The 17,126-nt window shown below is 29.8% G+C and overlaps 4 protein-coding genes across 10 annotated transcripts; 2 read left to right on the top strand and 2 right to left on the bottom strand.

Annotated features, from left to right (window-relative positions):
- Window positions 1-43: 43 nt before the first annotated feature.
- Arglu1 (Arginine and glutamate rich 1) lies at window positions 44-4,713 on the top strand. 2 transcript variants are annotated; one of them, XM_035095590.1, is made up of 6 exons: window positions 44-387; window positions 749-892; window positions 1,046-1,093; window positions 1,497-1,722; window positions 3,777-3,860; window positions 3,937-4,713. In XM_035095590.1, the coding sequence occupies exons 1-6, from the start codon at window positions 245-247 to the stop codon at window positions 4,099-4,101; spliced, it is 810 nt and encodes a 269-aa protein (XP_034951481.1). In that variant the 5' UTR covers window positions 44-244; the 3' UTR covers window positions 4,102-4,713. The 2 variants fall into 2 exon arrangements, with proteins under 2 accessions (XP_034951481.1, XP_034951482.1); XM_035095591.1 differs by lacking the exon at window positions 1,046-1,093.
- A 22-nt stretch (window positions 4,714-4,735) lies between these two features.
- LOC118074403 (tubulin glycylase 3A-like) lies at window positions 4,736-10,273 on the bottom strand. Of its 6 annotated transcripts, XM_035095588.1 has the most exons (16): window positions 10,199-10,273; window positions 9,796-10,131; window positions 9,394-9,555; window positions 9,185-9,322; window positions 8,616-8,795; window positions 8,251-8,546; window positions 8,042-8,169; window positions 7,695-7,968; window positions 7,119-7,332; window positions 6,964-7,054; window positions 6,466-6,636; window positions 6,130-6,383; window positions 5,882-6,063; window positions 5,495-5,788; window positions 5,209-5,424; window positions 4,738-5,146 (listed from the first exon to the last, which is right to left on the bottom strand). In XM_035095588.1, the coding sequence occupies exons 4-16, from the start codon at window positions 9,297-9,299 to the stop codon at window positions 4,916-4,918; spliced, it is 2,646 nt and encodes an 881-aa protein (XP_034951479.1). In that variant the 5' UTR covers window positions 9,300-9,322; window positions 9,394-9,555; window positions 9,796-10,131; window positions 10,199-10,273; the 3' UTR covers window positions 4,738-4,915. The 6 variants fall into 6 exon arrangements, with proteins under 6 accessions (XP_034951475.1, XP_034951477.1, XP_034951478.1 ...); XM_035095584.1 differs by having other exon boundaries at window positions 4,736-5,146; window positions 8,251-8,795; XM_035095586.1 differs by having other exon boundaries at window positions 4,736-5,146; window positions 8,251-8,795; window positions 9,394-9,550.
- Window positions 10,274-10,866: 593 nt separating this feature from the next.
- On the bottom strand, window positions 10,867-13,503 carry LOC118074444 (sulfhydryl oxidase 2-like). The gene is made up of 3 exons (XM_035095655.1): window positions 12,953-13,503; window positions 12,401-12,653; window positions 10,867-12,246 (listed from the first exon to the last, which is right to left on the bottom strand). The coding sequence occupies exons 1-3, from the start codon at window positions 13,242-13,244 to the stop codon at window positions 10,893-10,895; spliced, it is 1,899 nt and encodes a 632-aa protein (XP_034951546.1). The 5' UTR covers window positions 13,245-13,503; the 3' UTR covers window positions 10,867-10,892.
- On the top strand, window positions 13,395-16,690 carry rt (Protein O-mannosyltransferase rt). Its single transcript, XM_035095653.1, has 5 exons — window positions 13,395-13,810; window positions 13,896-14,065; window positions 14,171-15,734; window positions 15,860-16,161; window positions 16,242-16,690. The coding sequence occupies exons 1-5, from the start codon at window positions 13,688-13,690 to the stop codon at window positions 16,426-16,428; spliced, it is 2,346 nt and encodes a 781-aa protein (XP_034951544.1). The 5' UTR covers window positions 13,395-13,687; the 3' UTR covers window positions 16,429-16,690.
- The last annotated feature ends 436 nt before the right edge of the window (window positions 16,691-17,126 follow it).

The raw sequence follows: 17,126 nt of genomic DNA, 5'->3' as shown, positions 1-17,126 counted from the left end.
TACAAAAATTTTTTTTTCTTCAAGTTTGTACGCCTTTCAGCAATTATCGACTATTATTGCCAAAATGGTAGATAATATTTTGCATCTTGACGTGGTTCAGTAATACGAATTACATCAAATTAAATATATTTTACTTTATGTTGATAAATAAAAGTTAAAAATTGTAATTACAAAAAGACTTATAATTAAAGTGATTATTGTGAATTGTATATAAATAACTTTTAAAATAATCAATATAGAAAAAATGGGCAGGTCTAGATCGCGAAGTAAATCACCAAGCAGACGGCGTCACAAGAGTAAGCACTCCCGTAAACGTTCTAAATCTCGAGAAAAACGTTCCAATAGTAAATATACAGAAAAATCTAAGGAGCGTAGTTCAAAGTCCAGGTAATTATTTTTTATGTCCTTTTCATGATGTTGTTGTAATCTAATTTTGCCATTTGATTTTGCATTTTTTCATTCTGCGAACAACTGCACTGTATTAATTATTCTTAAAATAAATATCTTCTGTATGTACTATAAATTCTATTAGAGTATATAAATTCTATCTTGTGTTTTATACTTTGAAACTTTCTACAGTTTGTTAATAATGATTTTAATTAGAATTACTTAAATATCATTAACATTCTTGAGTCATTAGAATATATAAACATTTATAAAACAATAATTGACATCACGTATGTTAAATAAAGTATTTTTTGAATGAAAATCTATTTATTTAAACTAATATTATTTTTCATTTTTACAGAAAACGATCACATTCTCCATCATCTAGTACTGATTCAGATGGATCAGATGATGTCCACATTGTAAGTCATAAAAAGCGATTATACAGAGATCGTGATAGAAAAATGGATGAAGTGGAACGATTAGCGGAAATGGAACGTCAAAGGTATAATAAATTTGGCCTTATAAATTGATAAACAGATTTTTCAAATAATACTCGATCGTGTTTTCTTTTAAAAAATACGGAGAGTAATCATCGTGATTTTATATTTAATTTATAATTGATACCTATCGTTCATTTTTATACTTGTGTTATCAGGAAAAAGAAAGAATTAGCGAACAATTCCCTCGCCACGAGTGCAATCCGGTAAGATTTAGAATCCATGTGCCATGGTGGCGGTTGTCTTGTAATTTTTTCATTGGAAATGCACGGGCAAAATATTTTCATTAATTACAATTTCTGTAAGCAGTTGAGGCATGGCAGTGATAGTTGATAAACAATCAGCCAACACAATTTCTTGAATTTTATTTTCTCACTTAAACTACAACCGTAATTATATAACAAAAGGTCAGGAAGCCTATATTATATTCTTTTTAGTAAGATAATCTTTTAAATTGAATTTAAAAATATTTAAATTAATCAACCTTCTGTAATATAAGCTTCTAGACTAAATATAACAATTTAACATTTATATTTACTTTAATACTTATTTATCATACTAAGAAAAAAATAATTTAAAAAACACATGGACATAACAATATAACTTCAGGCGTCAACGAGAGTCTGAGCAGAAAATGGTGGAAGAAGAGGCTGCTAAAAGAATCGAGGAGTTGGTCCAAAAACGAGTGGAAGAAGAACTTGAAAAACGAAAAGAAGAGATTGAAGCTGAGGTTCATAGGCGAGTAGAAGAGGCTAAGAGAGCCATTGAGCGTCAAATGATGGAGGAAATGGAATGGCGCCAGGCTAAACTCCGCGAGGAGGAAAAACGCAGAGAGGTAAGACCAATCCAAAGAAACATAGGACAACGTTAGCACGAACGCTAAATAAAAGCATTAGTAATTTCGTTACCTTTATTGTCCTAATTGTCTTGACGATAATTGAAAGGCAATGTTATGCATTCGGCAATGAAACAGAAGCTATTAACGATTTCATTGAAAATCTTGTTTAGTTTGGAATTTGTCGAATAAGTGATAATTTATTTTCTACCAAATCGTCAATGACCTATTTGACATTTAGGATTCGATTTTACATCTGCCACGGCGTTCGGGTGTCTAAGTTTTGCGGTTTTTTTTTGAGTGGCATCCAAAAAAACTCAATTGACTCAAAAAACCACACTACTTTGATTTCCCAATGTATCCACTTGAAATTTAGCAAAACAAAATATCGATTGAGTTAATTTAACAACGTATAGTTTAAACGATTACTTAATATGAGACTTAAGGTGCTAAGAAACATATCGTATGTTCGCATCAGTTTCATCAATGCGGACTATATCAACAATATATACATATATATATATATATATTTCTCCTTGTGTGCCATCTGTATATATATTACTTATCTCTCTACCTTAAAAACCGTCTTAAAAAATAAGATTTTACGTTAATAGACTTTGTTAATCGCTGTTTAAATATTTACGCGTGTTTTCGTTTATTTATTTCTATATAGAAAAATTTTATCAACAAATACGTCAATAATTTTATGGACTCTAGTGAATTAAATTAATTTAAATTTTGAATATTGTGCAATACATTGATTGGTGATGAAAAAAATTTGTACTAAATAAATTAACTGAATAAGGTATTTTATTTATAATCATTTAATGATTTATTTATTGAACGCGTTTAACGTAATGTTTTGTTATCCATGTAATTTTTTTGTAATTTATAATAATTTAGCGAAAATCAGCTTATAATACAATCCAAAAATATGTTTAAAATTATAATTATTTAAATAATTAATATATCTAACAAAAGCGCGTTAAAGATTTTCTAAATTATAATCGATTTATTTATATCCATAAATCTAAATTATATTAATGAAAGTAATGAAACGAGTCACTATCGTTGTAGCAACTTAAAAAATCGCATAAAGTAGTTTATCAAATGAATTATCACTAATAATTAGAGATTATTTATTGTTGGAAAATATAAAATAAATAACGATCGTACAAATAAACCAGTACAAATGAAGAACATTTATTGGAATAATTTTTAAAAATATTTCTAAAATAAAAAATATATTTGTAAAAAGCGATTGTTAGTCTTATTTACCATCGAAAAACATATCTATTCGTGCGGAAAATAGCGTCAATAGATCATGGAATAGTAGTTGTACAAAAAATTTAAAAAGTAGCAGTATAAAAAAATTAGAGAGAAAAACCGAAGAAAATAGCAACAAAGCACGACCAATAGCAAAATATATAGGTCGGCTTCCTAAACTGACTACCAACGGAAGATGCCGGTTTTATACTCACTGCCGAGTGATTGTTGATGAAGAAGGCATCCCCTACGTGCTGGTGTGAGCTACATTCAGGTATTATCCAATTTATATATATTCATAATTTCATTATATACAAAATATTAATTATTATTATATTGTTGTTAATTATTGAAATAAATAAATCAGAAATAATCATGTACACATGAATATTCTCCGTGACGTCATCTGCTCATAACGAGTAGCTTCTGTCGCTGCGGGGAAGACAATCAAAAAGGCCCGAATTTTGAATAAATTTTATGAACTCACACTTTGTGGCAGTAGCTTTTTTATTTATGCTGGTAATTGTATATCACGATATCATTTATATAATATAATTTTTTTTTTCCTACTTACATTTGTTCCCAATTATCCGGGCCCTATCATTTTACTCCTATAAACAAGGTCTTCTATATTCTATAGGACATTTTATTCTTAAATTAGAAGATACTATATAGGCTTTTAATACCACGTCACTGCGACTTTTTACAAGCAAAAGAATGGTGTGACGACTGCAGTCAGGGCAATCACATTTGTTTCTTGGTGTAAAAGGATATTATTGTCGTTGTAGGAGGAAGAGCGGAAAAAGCGTGAGGAGCTCGAAAGGATCATGGAGGAAAACAACAGGAAAATTGAAGAGGCTCAAAAGAAATTGGTAAGATTAATATTGTTTATTTAATTCATCTTTATTATTCAATTTTAATATTCATTAACTTCATTTATAATTATAGGCCGAGGAAAGACTGGCAATGGTTGAAGAACAACGTCTGATGGAAGAAGAGCGGCAAAGGATGAGAAAAGAACAAGAAAAACGAGTCAAAGAAGAGCAGAAGAAAATTCTTGGAAAGAATAATTCAAGACCTAAGCTCTCTTTTACTCTTAAGCCAGTTACGTGAGTGTCTAGACTTATTTCGTGCAGTTAATCTTGTGATATCAAGACTTTTTTTTTTTTAAGATAAAATTCATAATACGTACGTAAATAATGATTTACCAGAGTCAGTAGATAATTTCACTAATAATAATTTTAATGACTTAACTGTTTATACAAATGAAAGTAATTATTCAACTCTTGTGAATCATTTAATACATACGTAGAATACCAATTTTCATTCAATTTGTATGAATGATGCCAATAATGTACATATTCACAGTCTACATAACGGATAACTTCAATTAATTAATGATAATATGACTATTGATTATTTAAATTAATTAATTTTTTTATTCATATCAATTTGATTTAGCGCCAAAAAATCGTTAATCACGTTAATTATCCGTGAATATCATTGTTTCAATCAATCAATGTGTAACAATCAATTGATTGTTAATATTACTTAGTCATGAAATATGAAATGATCTATTGTGTTTATTTTTTACTTGTCACTTCAAATTTTTAGTGAAGTTTATTCAAGATTGTGTCAAATTATCTGCGGTAATGACTTTATTAAAGTTATTATTTAACAGTAATTCAATAAGGATTGTATAAATAACGATCGATTTAAATCCAGCGAGATAAAGTATTGTTTAATCAATAACACTGTTACTTGTAACATAAACAATTTTTTATAATTCTGTGTTTTCATTTTATCTTCAATCAATAATTAATTCCTTATTATTATTTATTACTAATTTTTATTAGCTATCTATTTGTAATTATGAGCAGAATTTATAATTTTATGTACAGAAAAGAGGTTGTTAATTAAAATCACTTCACTTAGTTAATCCAAGACCTATAGCATACATATCTGTCATTTCTGTTTCATCCTCTCGCTTCTTCTGATTACTTACAGCACTTTTCAACTTATTATTGACAGCTGTCCTGATAACACGTGTTCCTGGTCTCCCTGGGATTACTAAGGATGGCAGTGTTGTAATATCCAATGGAATAGATCCATATTTTTTGTATTTATTCATTGCATTCCTCATTGCTTTGCCAATCGACTAAAAAAAATTTCCAATTTATTTATAATTTATTTATAAATGATTATATTAATTTTAATTACTTTATCTTCATTATGAATCTTTTTTTTTGTAGATTTTTCTGTTCGAAATTCTCCGGCAGTTTTTGCCAACTCTCTTTGATTTTTTATAACCTTAGACGTACTATTTTGCTTTGCTGATGCTGTTTCTGCATTTTTTAATTTTTCCTTTACAACTTTTTTCAATTTTACCGGAGCTTTATGAGGAGAATTTTTAATCGGTTTGCTTTTAATTTCAATCTGTATTAAAAGTTATATGATTTATTTATTTATCTCATTTTCGAAAACATTATTAAATAATTAGACTTACTGGTACAGGTGATTTTGGTGTGGGATAAATCCTAGAGCTACCAGAAGTAGTTTTTATTGAGTTAGGACTATCAGTAGAAAGAGAAGGTACAGGAATAGGAGCTAAAAGGTTTGGTGAAGATGGAGCAATGGGCGTGGTTGCAATTGGTGAAGGATAATTGGACTCATCCGAAGAATTTCCTTTGTAATAAGTATATAATTCACGGTCTAATTGAATCTCTAATTCTTCAATGAGGTCAACTATGACTGGTCCAATATATGTATTCGCTGTAGACTTCTTCCTTGATGGACAGTTCTATGAAAACATTTATTAATTTATTATCTTATTGAACTATTAAAATAATACTAGTTGATTATATTATCAATGAAGTTTATTTAATAGACATACTAGTGGTAGTTTGGGTATAAATTTAGCATCAGGACTATGTTTCTTTTCACTGGTATTTATTCGTGTTCCCTGAATAGCAAGTGCAGTGCCACAATAAGGCTGACAACTTGGCATTCTCTGTTTATAAACCAATTCAAATAATCCAGTACTAGCATTTTTATCTTCTCGAAAATCTATAACAACTGCAATAAAGAAAAAATAGATAAATAATTTATTTCTATGAAATAAATGATATGAAATTTCTGTACCCTTGACTGTATCTTCCATAACTTGTTTACAAAGACGAGTTGTTACACTCGTGCTGTTACTCATGTCTGGATGGCTGTTAATTTCAATTAACCATACAGAAAAATCTTCCATCACCATGAAATCAGCTCCGTAGAGCTCAAAGCTATTTTTTCTACGATCCATTGCTTCCTGGCTAGCTAACAATGATCCAACCAATCCTTGCTTCATTCCCGGATAAATTAATTCTTCCCAAACGTCACTGTGGCCTTGAGATCTTGTTAATAATTATAAAACAATTTTACAAGTTGGTCAATTTAAAAATTCATCCATGTATTTAAATTAATAATTAATAGTACTTTAAAAATTGCTTGAAAGTCGTAGCATCCCACATATTTTCAACAGGAAGTGCTGGATCACGATCGGGACTATTTTTATACTTGCATTGTACTGCATGATTGCTCAAATGAATAGATTCATGTAAATCATCAAGTCGAAATTCCTGAGAGCAAAATCTTAGGTAACTTTCCCTGAAAAAGAGCAATACCAACAAAAAAATAATTCAGGTCAATTGAACCATAAAGTAGAGCAAATTAAAGTATTGTTGAAGTTGTGCAAATTCATTCGTGTTGATTGTAAAGAATAAAGTTTAAAAATAGAAAACAGCTCGACCTGAATTTTCATTTTTGAAAGACAGAAAAAACGTAAAAACTTTTGATTGGCCGTGTATACAATTTGAACACGTAATGGTTAAAACAAGCATATCTGCATAAGAGATCCGAAAGATGTAATTCTATTGTGAATTCATTAGCATACTATTTTTAGAATTGTCTAACACGCGACAGTACCAAACGCACCTGTACATCCATAATGTCAGGGGCTGAGCGCAAGTCACGATGAACCATTGTCTGATGTCAAACTTTGTACTGTATATTAATAATGGCTTCTCTATCATTACAAAGTATAAATAATTATTAAACAATTACTGACTTACATAAAAAAATCACATTACCAATATACTTTTGAACGACATAACGAGTGTCGGACTTATTTGCTGGATTAACTTTTGCCACGACATCTTCGAGTTTGTTCATTAAAACAATACCACGTCCTCGACTTTTATTACCAGGTTTTAGGATCCATATATTTAGGACTCCATCCATGTCGAATTGATGCCAATATTTTCTTATTTTTTTTAGAATATGCTTTGCGGCAATTGTGTACTTCTAGAACAGCGAATAATATTCCTTTTTAATTTTCAAGTTTAAAAAATATCTCTAAAGTTTGCATGTTTATCCCTCTAAACAGCAATTGAATGAATACTAGAAAAAATTTTTTCCATACATACTGATAGTTTTAACAATAGTGTTGATAGAAGAATTAAATTAATTTATACTAGAAAATACAGGAATTGGTATCAAAAAAATTATACATAAATACAAACTATTTTATCATTTTACATAATATCATTCAGTTATTCAGGAAAAAGTTTCATTGTAAAAAAAATTAAATTCCAGATTTGCATGATTTTTAGGTATTTAAATATTAATTTCATAAAAAAATAAAATTTATAAAGGTAAATACTAACTTGTAGAGATGTATTAACACCAAGAAAGACGGTTTCATTATGAATGATTTTATAATACCAGCAGATAAACTGATCCCATTGATGAGACCAGACTCTTTCACCTTCTTTATCAATATCTTCATGAGCTTGAGCAGCAATAAAATCACTGCATCGCCTAATTGCAAAATCAAGCGCTTTCAGAGGTACTAATCCCGTTGATGATATAATTGAATTTTCACCCTCAGTATCTGTTTTCTCCATAAACCACTTTAGAAGGCTTACACATGCAGTGAGTCTATTTAAATCCATTATAAAAATTGATTAATTAATTATTTATTGCAACTCAATATTAGCTATTTTAAAAGTACCTAAAATCATCAATGAAAGCATGCAAGTGATCGGGTTGGCAAATATTGTAACATCGAGGGAAAAGTGTATTGGCAACCCCTGGTTCATAATACCAATGCATCTGTCTGACGTTTGAACATAATCCAACCTGAAAATATAATGTGATTAGTTTAAACTTTTTAACAAAACAATCTTATCAGTATAAAGTGAAAAGAAGTTGTCAAGATACCTTAGAAGTAAATCCAGCTCTTGAAAATCGATTAAAAATAGTCGATTTATTTTCTTGAGATGGCCATCCAGGCCAATCTGATCCAGAATTCCATAGAAAATTGACAGTATGATTGGCAAGCATTTTAGACATCAATAATCTTTGGCTCTGCTCATCCTTGAGATCTCCAATACCCGAAAGAAGAACCACAGGACTAGAATCAACACCTACATGCTGCTGAGCTTGAGGAACGGATTGCTGCTGTTGTTGCTGCTGGAGATGGGTTTGTTGATGATTCTGCAGGAGCTGATCAGTAGCTAAAACATTCCGAGGTCGTGAACGACGAGACGTTCGCGCAATCAATTGTCGATGTTTCGTTTGTTCACCATTACTGTTCCTTCGATAAAATTTCTCGATCCATCCTCTCTTTAGTAGACAGTCACGAATTACCTTGGCACGGCCGTAGATCATGAAAGTATGGTTTGCTGCAATAGCATCCTTGACAATTTGCTTTATTTGTAGAAAACGTTCATGAAGAGTAGATGAAAGAGCTAGAGGTACTGGAACTTGTATCAAAATAAAACATACATAAATTTCATGTTTTAAAAGTTTCTAAATTTTATTTTATTTGTTGGATAATGATTTGTTTATGTCTACTATAAATATAAATAAGTATTTTTAAATTCAAATAATTCATGCAAATATTAAAAGATAATAAAAATAATACTTTCATCAGTATTTTTAAGCTTCGCTATCAAGAAAACGTGTTGTAAGTGGCAATGAAATAATTTTAAATGTTCTTAGAACATGAATATCTATACTCGTGATCTACATGCATATAACATTCCATTTTATTTGATAAAATTTTAATTGCTCTTTTAAATTTTATAATTATATGAAATTATGTAATTAAAAAAAAAATAAATTCATTCATTGAAAAAAAAAAGCTACCAACCTTCCACAGAAGTGTCATTATTTTCATTCAATTCTGTTAAATCTTGATTTTCTTGAACTTCTTCCACCGTTTCCTTTTTTTCTTCAACATCGGAAACTTCATCTTTGGTACTCATGTGTTTTCAATAACTCCACAAAACTTAATAATTTTAATTCATTCATCTAGAATCTTAAAAAATATCATAATCTACCTGTTGCCGTTTTCGTTACCTCCCCTTTTTTTTCTTTTCTTTTTCCCCCTTTTTTTCTTTAAGCTTCTTAAAAAAAATCGACCTCATAATGTAACGAATAGCACATCATCATCTTAAGATCCTCCAATCTCACTAGACTTATGATAAGCTCGTAGTTGCTCAATGGAAGCAGCAATCTAGACTGGAATGAAAGAGCTAAGCAATTGGATCGGTAAAAGCAGAAGTAAAATTCTCAAAGAAAGTTCTGACATTTAGTGGACTCGTGTAAGTGAATGTGTGGCATGAGGTTGCGGAATTCCGCAGGCGCGAGTAGACAAACGGGTTAAGGATAAGATCAACGAGGGAGGAAAGCACAGGTAAGAATACAACAATGTGGGTGTCGATAGAAATAGTAAAAGAGGGGATACAAACATCAGCGTACCAGGCAGCACCCTGATGAACGTGAATGAATGTAGGTAAAGAAAGGTAACTAGCCGAAAACAGTTCAACTTCTCTGAGTAGCTTGACTCATGGTTATCAGATTTTTCATATTCTAATCCTGATAGACTCTTCTAGTAATCTAAAGATTGAGCAATTAATCGTTTACCTTTGGCCTCTTTAGATCATGCACTTAAATCTTAAATTTCCTCGGTTTCATTCAGATATATTTAGAATCAAAGCGGCCTATTGACCTCGAATGGTAGTCGATACCATCTTTGATACGTGTTAAATTTAATCAGCCGTCAAAAATGGAAATTTCTAATCCGATTGTAGCTTACTGTAAACTTTCAATTTATTTAATAGATTGTTCTAAAATCATATCAAGTTAATTCAGTATTGACTACCTGTAATTTTTCTGCTTGGAAAAGTTAAAATAATACTTTTTTCTCATCAAACAAAATAAAAAAAATATATTTTCCACTATATCTTAATTAAATAGCTTCATTTTTTAGACTATTACTTAGAATATCTTTCAATAATATTGCTTATTGAAAATAATACGAAAATTTTGATTATCAAAAAAAGTCTAATTATTTGACGTTAAAAAAATTTTATGGTTATAAATTTGAAATTAACTTTTTTTTATAAATAACTGTATCAGGAAAAACAAAAAAGTCACATTTATTTACAATTGTGTTGTTTTAAATTAATAAATTTAACGCTTTATTATAATATAATAATTATTATTACTAGGCGATAATGGTTTATAATAAATCATTGAGGAAGTGGAGTATAAAAGAATACATGAAATATATATTAAATATTTTATAAAATTTTCATTAACCGAAACTTTTTCGTAAAGTCTAGGTACAAAATAAAATATTGCATAAAAGAAGTCGAGTCTTAGATGAAAATATTAATAATTAATTAATAATTATTAATTAATTCGCAACTTTTTTTGTATGTATATAACAGTCGACACCGATAAACGATGAATTCTAAAAGGCTTAAAAATACTTATATGATCTAAATGTACTGGTATGTACAACTAAATAAAAGTAAAATCACATTATCACAATAATATAAATATATTATGATCTATACCTTTCCCAACAGGTTTTGTATTTGTAATTTCTTTTTGGAAGAACGTTTAACGACAAATTTTATACAGACGAGAACGAGAATAGTTGCTGAAAGAATATAAATAATTACACAAATACTTATATCAAAAACTGTAAAGTCCCATCCTACTTTATGTTGATCTGTAACATTTCTGCTACGTGTAAATTCATCTCTATCAAGATGTAATTCGGCTACAGAAGTATCTGACTGAATCGTTGTATACTTTTTCTTAAGATAATTAAATACTTGAACTTCATTCCAAGTACCATCGTCATTTCTACACTGTGGGCAATCTTTCTTCGATGGATATTGAATTTTCGGAAACTCAGGATCTTCAGTAATATCACCAGAGAGGCGTGAATTAACTTGATTGTGTGCTCTCCAAAGCCAGAGCACAGCTTCATCAGTACTTTCAACTTCAAATAATTTCTGCTTCTCTGCCATCTCAACAAAATGTTCAGCACAATCAGAACAGCCAAAAAAATTCTTTATATATCCATACATTACTGCTAAAATTCTTTCTGGAGTATCAACTGGAGTATCTTCTTCATCAGCAGCCGCATAATTGACCGTCAGAGTATGGAATAAACTCCAAAGTCCACAAGGATAACCTCGTCGATTAGAAATGCTTCCTTTGCAGCTGATCCACTGTTCTTTTCCGGAATAAACTGGATGCATTTTTTTTTCAGCTGATTCAACTAATTCTCGAAAATCGCCTCCACTAATCATCGTTTTGTTTTCAATTGCATCACGAATGAATGGAAGATAAGCGGGATTACCATGCTTCATTGGAAAATATAAGGCTAAAGCTCTCAAATAATCTTTCAAGGCTTTCATTTTCAATCCATCAATTGTTTTCACCAGTGGAATTTCTCTTTCTAATGAATATTTTAATGCTAAATCTAAATCTGCTTGATAGAGTACATCTCCAATAAATTTAAATGAAGTATTTGTTTGATTTCTTCTCACTATTTGTGTTTTTTCATGTATTATCGGCTCATTTATTTCTTTTGCATTAATTATCAATCCTTTAGACTTCAAATAATCTTCAACTACTTGTGCAACACCCAGCCTTGTTGGCACAGATATTTTTAATCTACTGTGGTTTCCATCTCGACTGTAAACCACTAGTGCTGGAAAATTTGTTATTTTATGCATCATACAAAGCCACTGGCCATTACAAATTATACGGCGAATTTGAATATTAGTTATATTACGTAAATCTAAAATTACTTCTGATCCTAAAAAGGAATCACTCTCTTCAAATAGATAAAATTTATATAAAACTGTATCAGGAACCCCTTTCCATGTATCATGTGGTTCTGAGCTCCTAGAAGATGATTATTTAATACATTATTATTTACGTAACGAAGTGGTAAATTAGCTGATAATATATTATTTTCAAACAATAATTCTGAGTCATTATATTTAATTAATGTTATTAAATGATATTAAATCAAGTTATTTAAAAATAACATTTTTACCTATAAGGTGTTATATTGGGCCATGAAACACCTTTTTCTTCAATCTGTTCTTTTTGCAATTGTGCAATTATTTTATGCCTCATGGTTTCTTCACTGTCTCCTTTTTCTACATTTTCTCCTACCATTTCGGGCTTAGAATAAGGAGGAAAGTATCTTATTGTAGGATAATGTATTACTTTATGATCTCTACACAAAGCATTGTTATCATAATCGGCACAATCTACAGCTGCTACTTCAATTATGTCTTTCCAGCCTGAAAAATAAACAAATAAATTATGAATAAAGATATAACTATCATACAACTAAGGATGTTATCAACTAGCTATCGTTGATCTCGTATTTATACTTGAAGTAAAATATAACCTCTTTAATTCTATAATTGAACAGAATTATCACATCAGCGTTAATCTTTTCAGAAACAATTAATTCAACATATTATGATTTATCTCTTTCAGAATTTATTGTGTGTTTAATGAAGTTGATTCAACACAACAGTCAAATTGACGACCAATTTAACAGTCATAGAAACAAAATAACATCACTTATTATTACCTACTATTCCTCGTGCTACAGCTTTCCATATCGGAGCAAACTTTTGACAGTGTCCACAATATGCATTGTAAAATTCAACTATCCAAGCATTTTTACTTCCATAAATAGTATTTTTAAAATTAGTAACATTTAAAATTGTAATATCATCATTAGAATCATACAATCCTTGATCAGAAATCCAACTATTATATGCTCCTGGTTTTTTGTTAATAACATTTGGAGTAACTGTTTTTATAACAATTATATAAATTAACAAAGCATTTAAAACAACTTTACTATAAAAGTCAAACATTTCGATTTCAAAACACACTATTGTTTGTTTGTAAATAACTGTAGTCAAATGATTAAATTTCAAACACAATTCACATTAAATAAAAATGATAAACACCGCATAACCATTAGACTTTTGTCAAGAAATGTCATAAAAAACACGATTAGCTCGTTTCGAGTTTTACAACCGACCAATTGCTATTTATTGTACTGGTGAAGCGTAAGAAGCTATTGGAGCTCATGCACGCAATGAAAAATGGTGGTGGAGAGATAGAATAGAAAGCATGGCGGGGGTTTCATGAAGATGCACTGTACGTGTGTCAGTGTCTCACCGACAAAATAACTGTTCTTTCCAGCTTTAACAAAACTATGATCCGTTATGGCTTGGTTGTTTTCAGTGAAAACTCATTAAATCATTAAAATTTCACGTGGCAAAATCCAAATGTTCTTTTTATTATATTTATTATGGATTTAAGGAATAGAAAAGGTAAAAACCATGATAATAATAAACAAATTAATCAAGATAGAGCAAATTTTGAAAGTCTGAATTCTACACAAATGAATAGTCAACAAATTCCACAAGATGAGGTAAGGACAATTAATTTTAATTAAATAAGTATATTTTATATATTGTTGATGTTTATTATTAATTGTGATGTTTTTTCAAATTTAGAACAGTGATCAGTTAGACACGACAACTGAAACACGTAAATCATGGCATGAAATTCTTATTCCTCCAAAAAGAATTGTTATTAGTTTAGAATTTGATGTCGTGGCTGTTATTTTATTAATTTTTGGAGTTTTAACAAGACTTTATAGGTTAGAAGAACCAAAGAGTATTGTGTAAGTAATTGTCAATCATTAAAAGTAGTCTATTTATTCTATAATGCACGTTATGAGATTTTATTCTATTATCTTCAATCACTCACTTTCTATTTTACTTTCCAGTTTCGATGAACTCCACTATGGGAAATATGTTGGACTATACATGAAGAATACATTCTTTTTTGATTCTCATCCACCTTTAGGCAAACAGTTGGTAGCGGCTGCTGCTTATCTTGCCGGATTTGATGGAGAATTTAAATTTGATAGAATAGGAAGTCCTTATATGGATTCTGTACCTTTGTTTGCACTTAGAATCATTCCAGCATTATTTGGAAGCTTCATTTTACCAACAGCTTATCATTTAGCTCTAGAAATAGGATTAAAACCATGGAGTGCAGCAATTGCTGGCTTAATGTTACTTTTCGACAATGCTTTATTAACTCAATCACGTTTTATTTTAATGGAAAGTATTTTGATAGAATTTTCACTATTTGGATTACTCTGTATCATGAAATTTAGAAAAATTATGGATAACCCACAATCAATAGCATGGTGGATCTGGCTAACTGCTGGAATAACTAGTTTAACTTGTGCTCTTTGTGTAAAATATGTTGGTTTTTATTCACTATTTTTGGCTCTCTTTATTATAAGTCGTGATTATTGGAGTCTTCTTGCCAGAAAAGCCCTGTCCAATGTTGTCTTATGGAGCCATTTAATTGCTAGACTGTTAGTTATCACATTGTCATTTAGTTTTATCTATCTTGGAGTCTTCTATGTTCATCTATCCATCTTGACAAAAGCTGGACCTCACGATGCAGTTATGACTAGTGCTTTCCAAGCCAGTTTAGAAGGCGGCCTTGCCAGTATCACCAAAGGACAACCTATGGAAGTAACACATGGATCACAAATCACTTTAAGACATACATTTGGTCGAGCTTGTTGGCTTCATAGTCATAACCATCTATACCCATTAAGATATCCTGATGGAAGAGGTAGTTCTCATCAACAACAAGTAACTTGTTACTCTTTCAAAGACGTCAACAATTGGTGGATTATAAAAAGACCTGACATCAATGACCTGGTCGTCACTAGACCTATTGTTCCACTTAAACATGGTGATGTTATACAATTAGTTCATGGAATTACTAGCAGAGCCTTAAATTCCCATGATGTAGCAGCTCCAATGACTCCCCAGAGTCAAGAAATCTCGTGCTATATTGATTACAACGTTTCCATGCCTACTCAAAATCTATGGAGAGTAGAGATAGTCAATCGAGATCAACTTGGAGATGTTTGGTATGCGATTCAGAGTCAAGTACGATTGATTCATGTTGGTACAGAATATGCATTAAAATTCAGTGGAAGACAATTACCTGAATGGGGCTTCAATCAGCATGAAGTGGTTGCTGATAAAATAGTTGAACAAGCTGATGCTGTTTGGAATGTTGAAGAACATCGCTATACCAAAAGTGAAGATCAAAAACAAAGAGAACGTGAATTAATTAACGCAGAAATGATACCTTTGAAAGCAACTCATTTAACATTTTGGCAAAAATTCATAGAACTTCAACTGAAAATGTTGTTTGGCGGTCAGGAAAGTCAAAATAGTCATATGTATTCTAGTAGTCCAATAGAATGGCCTTTAATGACCCGAGGAATAGCTTATTGGGTTGCTAATGATAGTAATGTAAGTATTTAAAATTTTATCTATGCTCTCATTATTTTAATAGTTAAAAAAAACTAACCCTAACTATTCTTCAATTATCGAAATAATGAGTATATATAAAAAGTGATTTTAAAATTTTTTTTTAGGCTCAAGTTCATCTTTTAGGAAATATTGTCGTGTGGTACTCTGGAACAATGTCAGTTTTCATTTACTCCATGCTTCTAGTAATTTATTTAATGAGAAGAAGAAGACGTTGCTTTGATATCCCTGAAACTGAATGGAATAGATTTACTGTCGTGGGAGAAGTTCTCCTAGCTGGTTATGCTCTTCATTATCTTCCTTTCATCTTCGTAGAACGAACATTATTCTTGCATCATTACATGCCTGCTTTAATTTTCAAGATATTACTCTGTGCTGCAACAATCGATCACTTATATTATTTAATCAAGTAAGTATTCTCATTTTTAAGGTTGATCATTTTTCTTTAACTGGTACCGAAAATCTTTATCACAATTTTTTTTTTTATAGTACGTATTGTCAATGGAATTTTGTGATTTCGTTAGTAAGACTGAGTATAATATTGTGGGTGGCATTAATCTTTTATATTTTCCGCAAGTTCATTGTTCTAAGTTACGGAATGACTCCATTAACTGCTAAAGATTTAATGAAATTAAGATGGAGTGAAACTTGGGATTTTATAGTACACAAGCACTGAGGGTAAGTCTGAGTAAGAGTAATTAAATGAATGAGATGGTCGTTTAATGATTATATATTAATAAACACATAGAATTATTTTGAGATCGATATTTTTGTAATATTTTTTATACATTTGTCTGTTACAATTCTATTCATAAAAGGAAATACATATCATATAGCAATAATTGTATTGTTTTAATTGTGCACTATACTTAATTAGTTAATCAATTAATAATTATACATTACTCATAAAATTTTACAATTATTGCCGTAAATTATGTACATAAAATATGTATCCGTGATAAAATATTTATGATTAATAACGGATTTTATTTTACACATCAATTGTTAAAACTTGTTTTCAAGATAATTTTTTTAAACATTTAAGAATTATTTTAATTAATCTTATAGACATCTTAAATTTGAGAATATCCTTTTAATACTCATGCGATTATAATTTCAAAGCCATTTATATCGTAGACATATTTGTTATATTAAAAAAAAATATTGAACCTATTTTATTATTTGCTAGAATATGAAATATAAAATAACCAATAACTTTGTAAAATAAATATAAAAAAGCATATATTGTTATAAATAAAATATAGCAATAATTTAAATATGATTTATAATTATGATTTATACAATTAACTTGTAAATTTGTTAAATTTTTATGAATTTACATAAATAAATTTTTTTTTATTTCATGATTCGATG

The sequence above is a fragment of the Chelonus insularis genome, unplaced genomic scaffold (assembly GCF_013357705.1).
Source record: "Chelonus insularis isolate UGA/USDA-ARS -01 unplaced genomic scaffold, ASM1335770v1 contig_135_pilon, whole genome shotgun sequence".
In the NCBI taxonomy this organism is placed as follows: domain Eukaryota; kingdom Metazoa; phylum Arthropoda; class Insecta; order Hymenoptera; family Braconidae; genus Chelonus; species Chelonus insularis.
The sequence above is the reverse complement of the archived record's forward strand: the minus strand, read 5'-3'. Positions and strand labels throughout refer to the sequence as shown.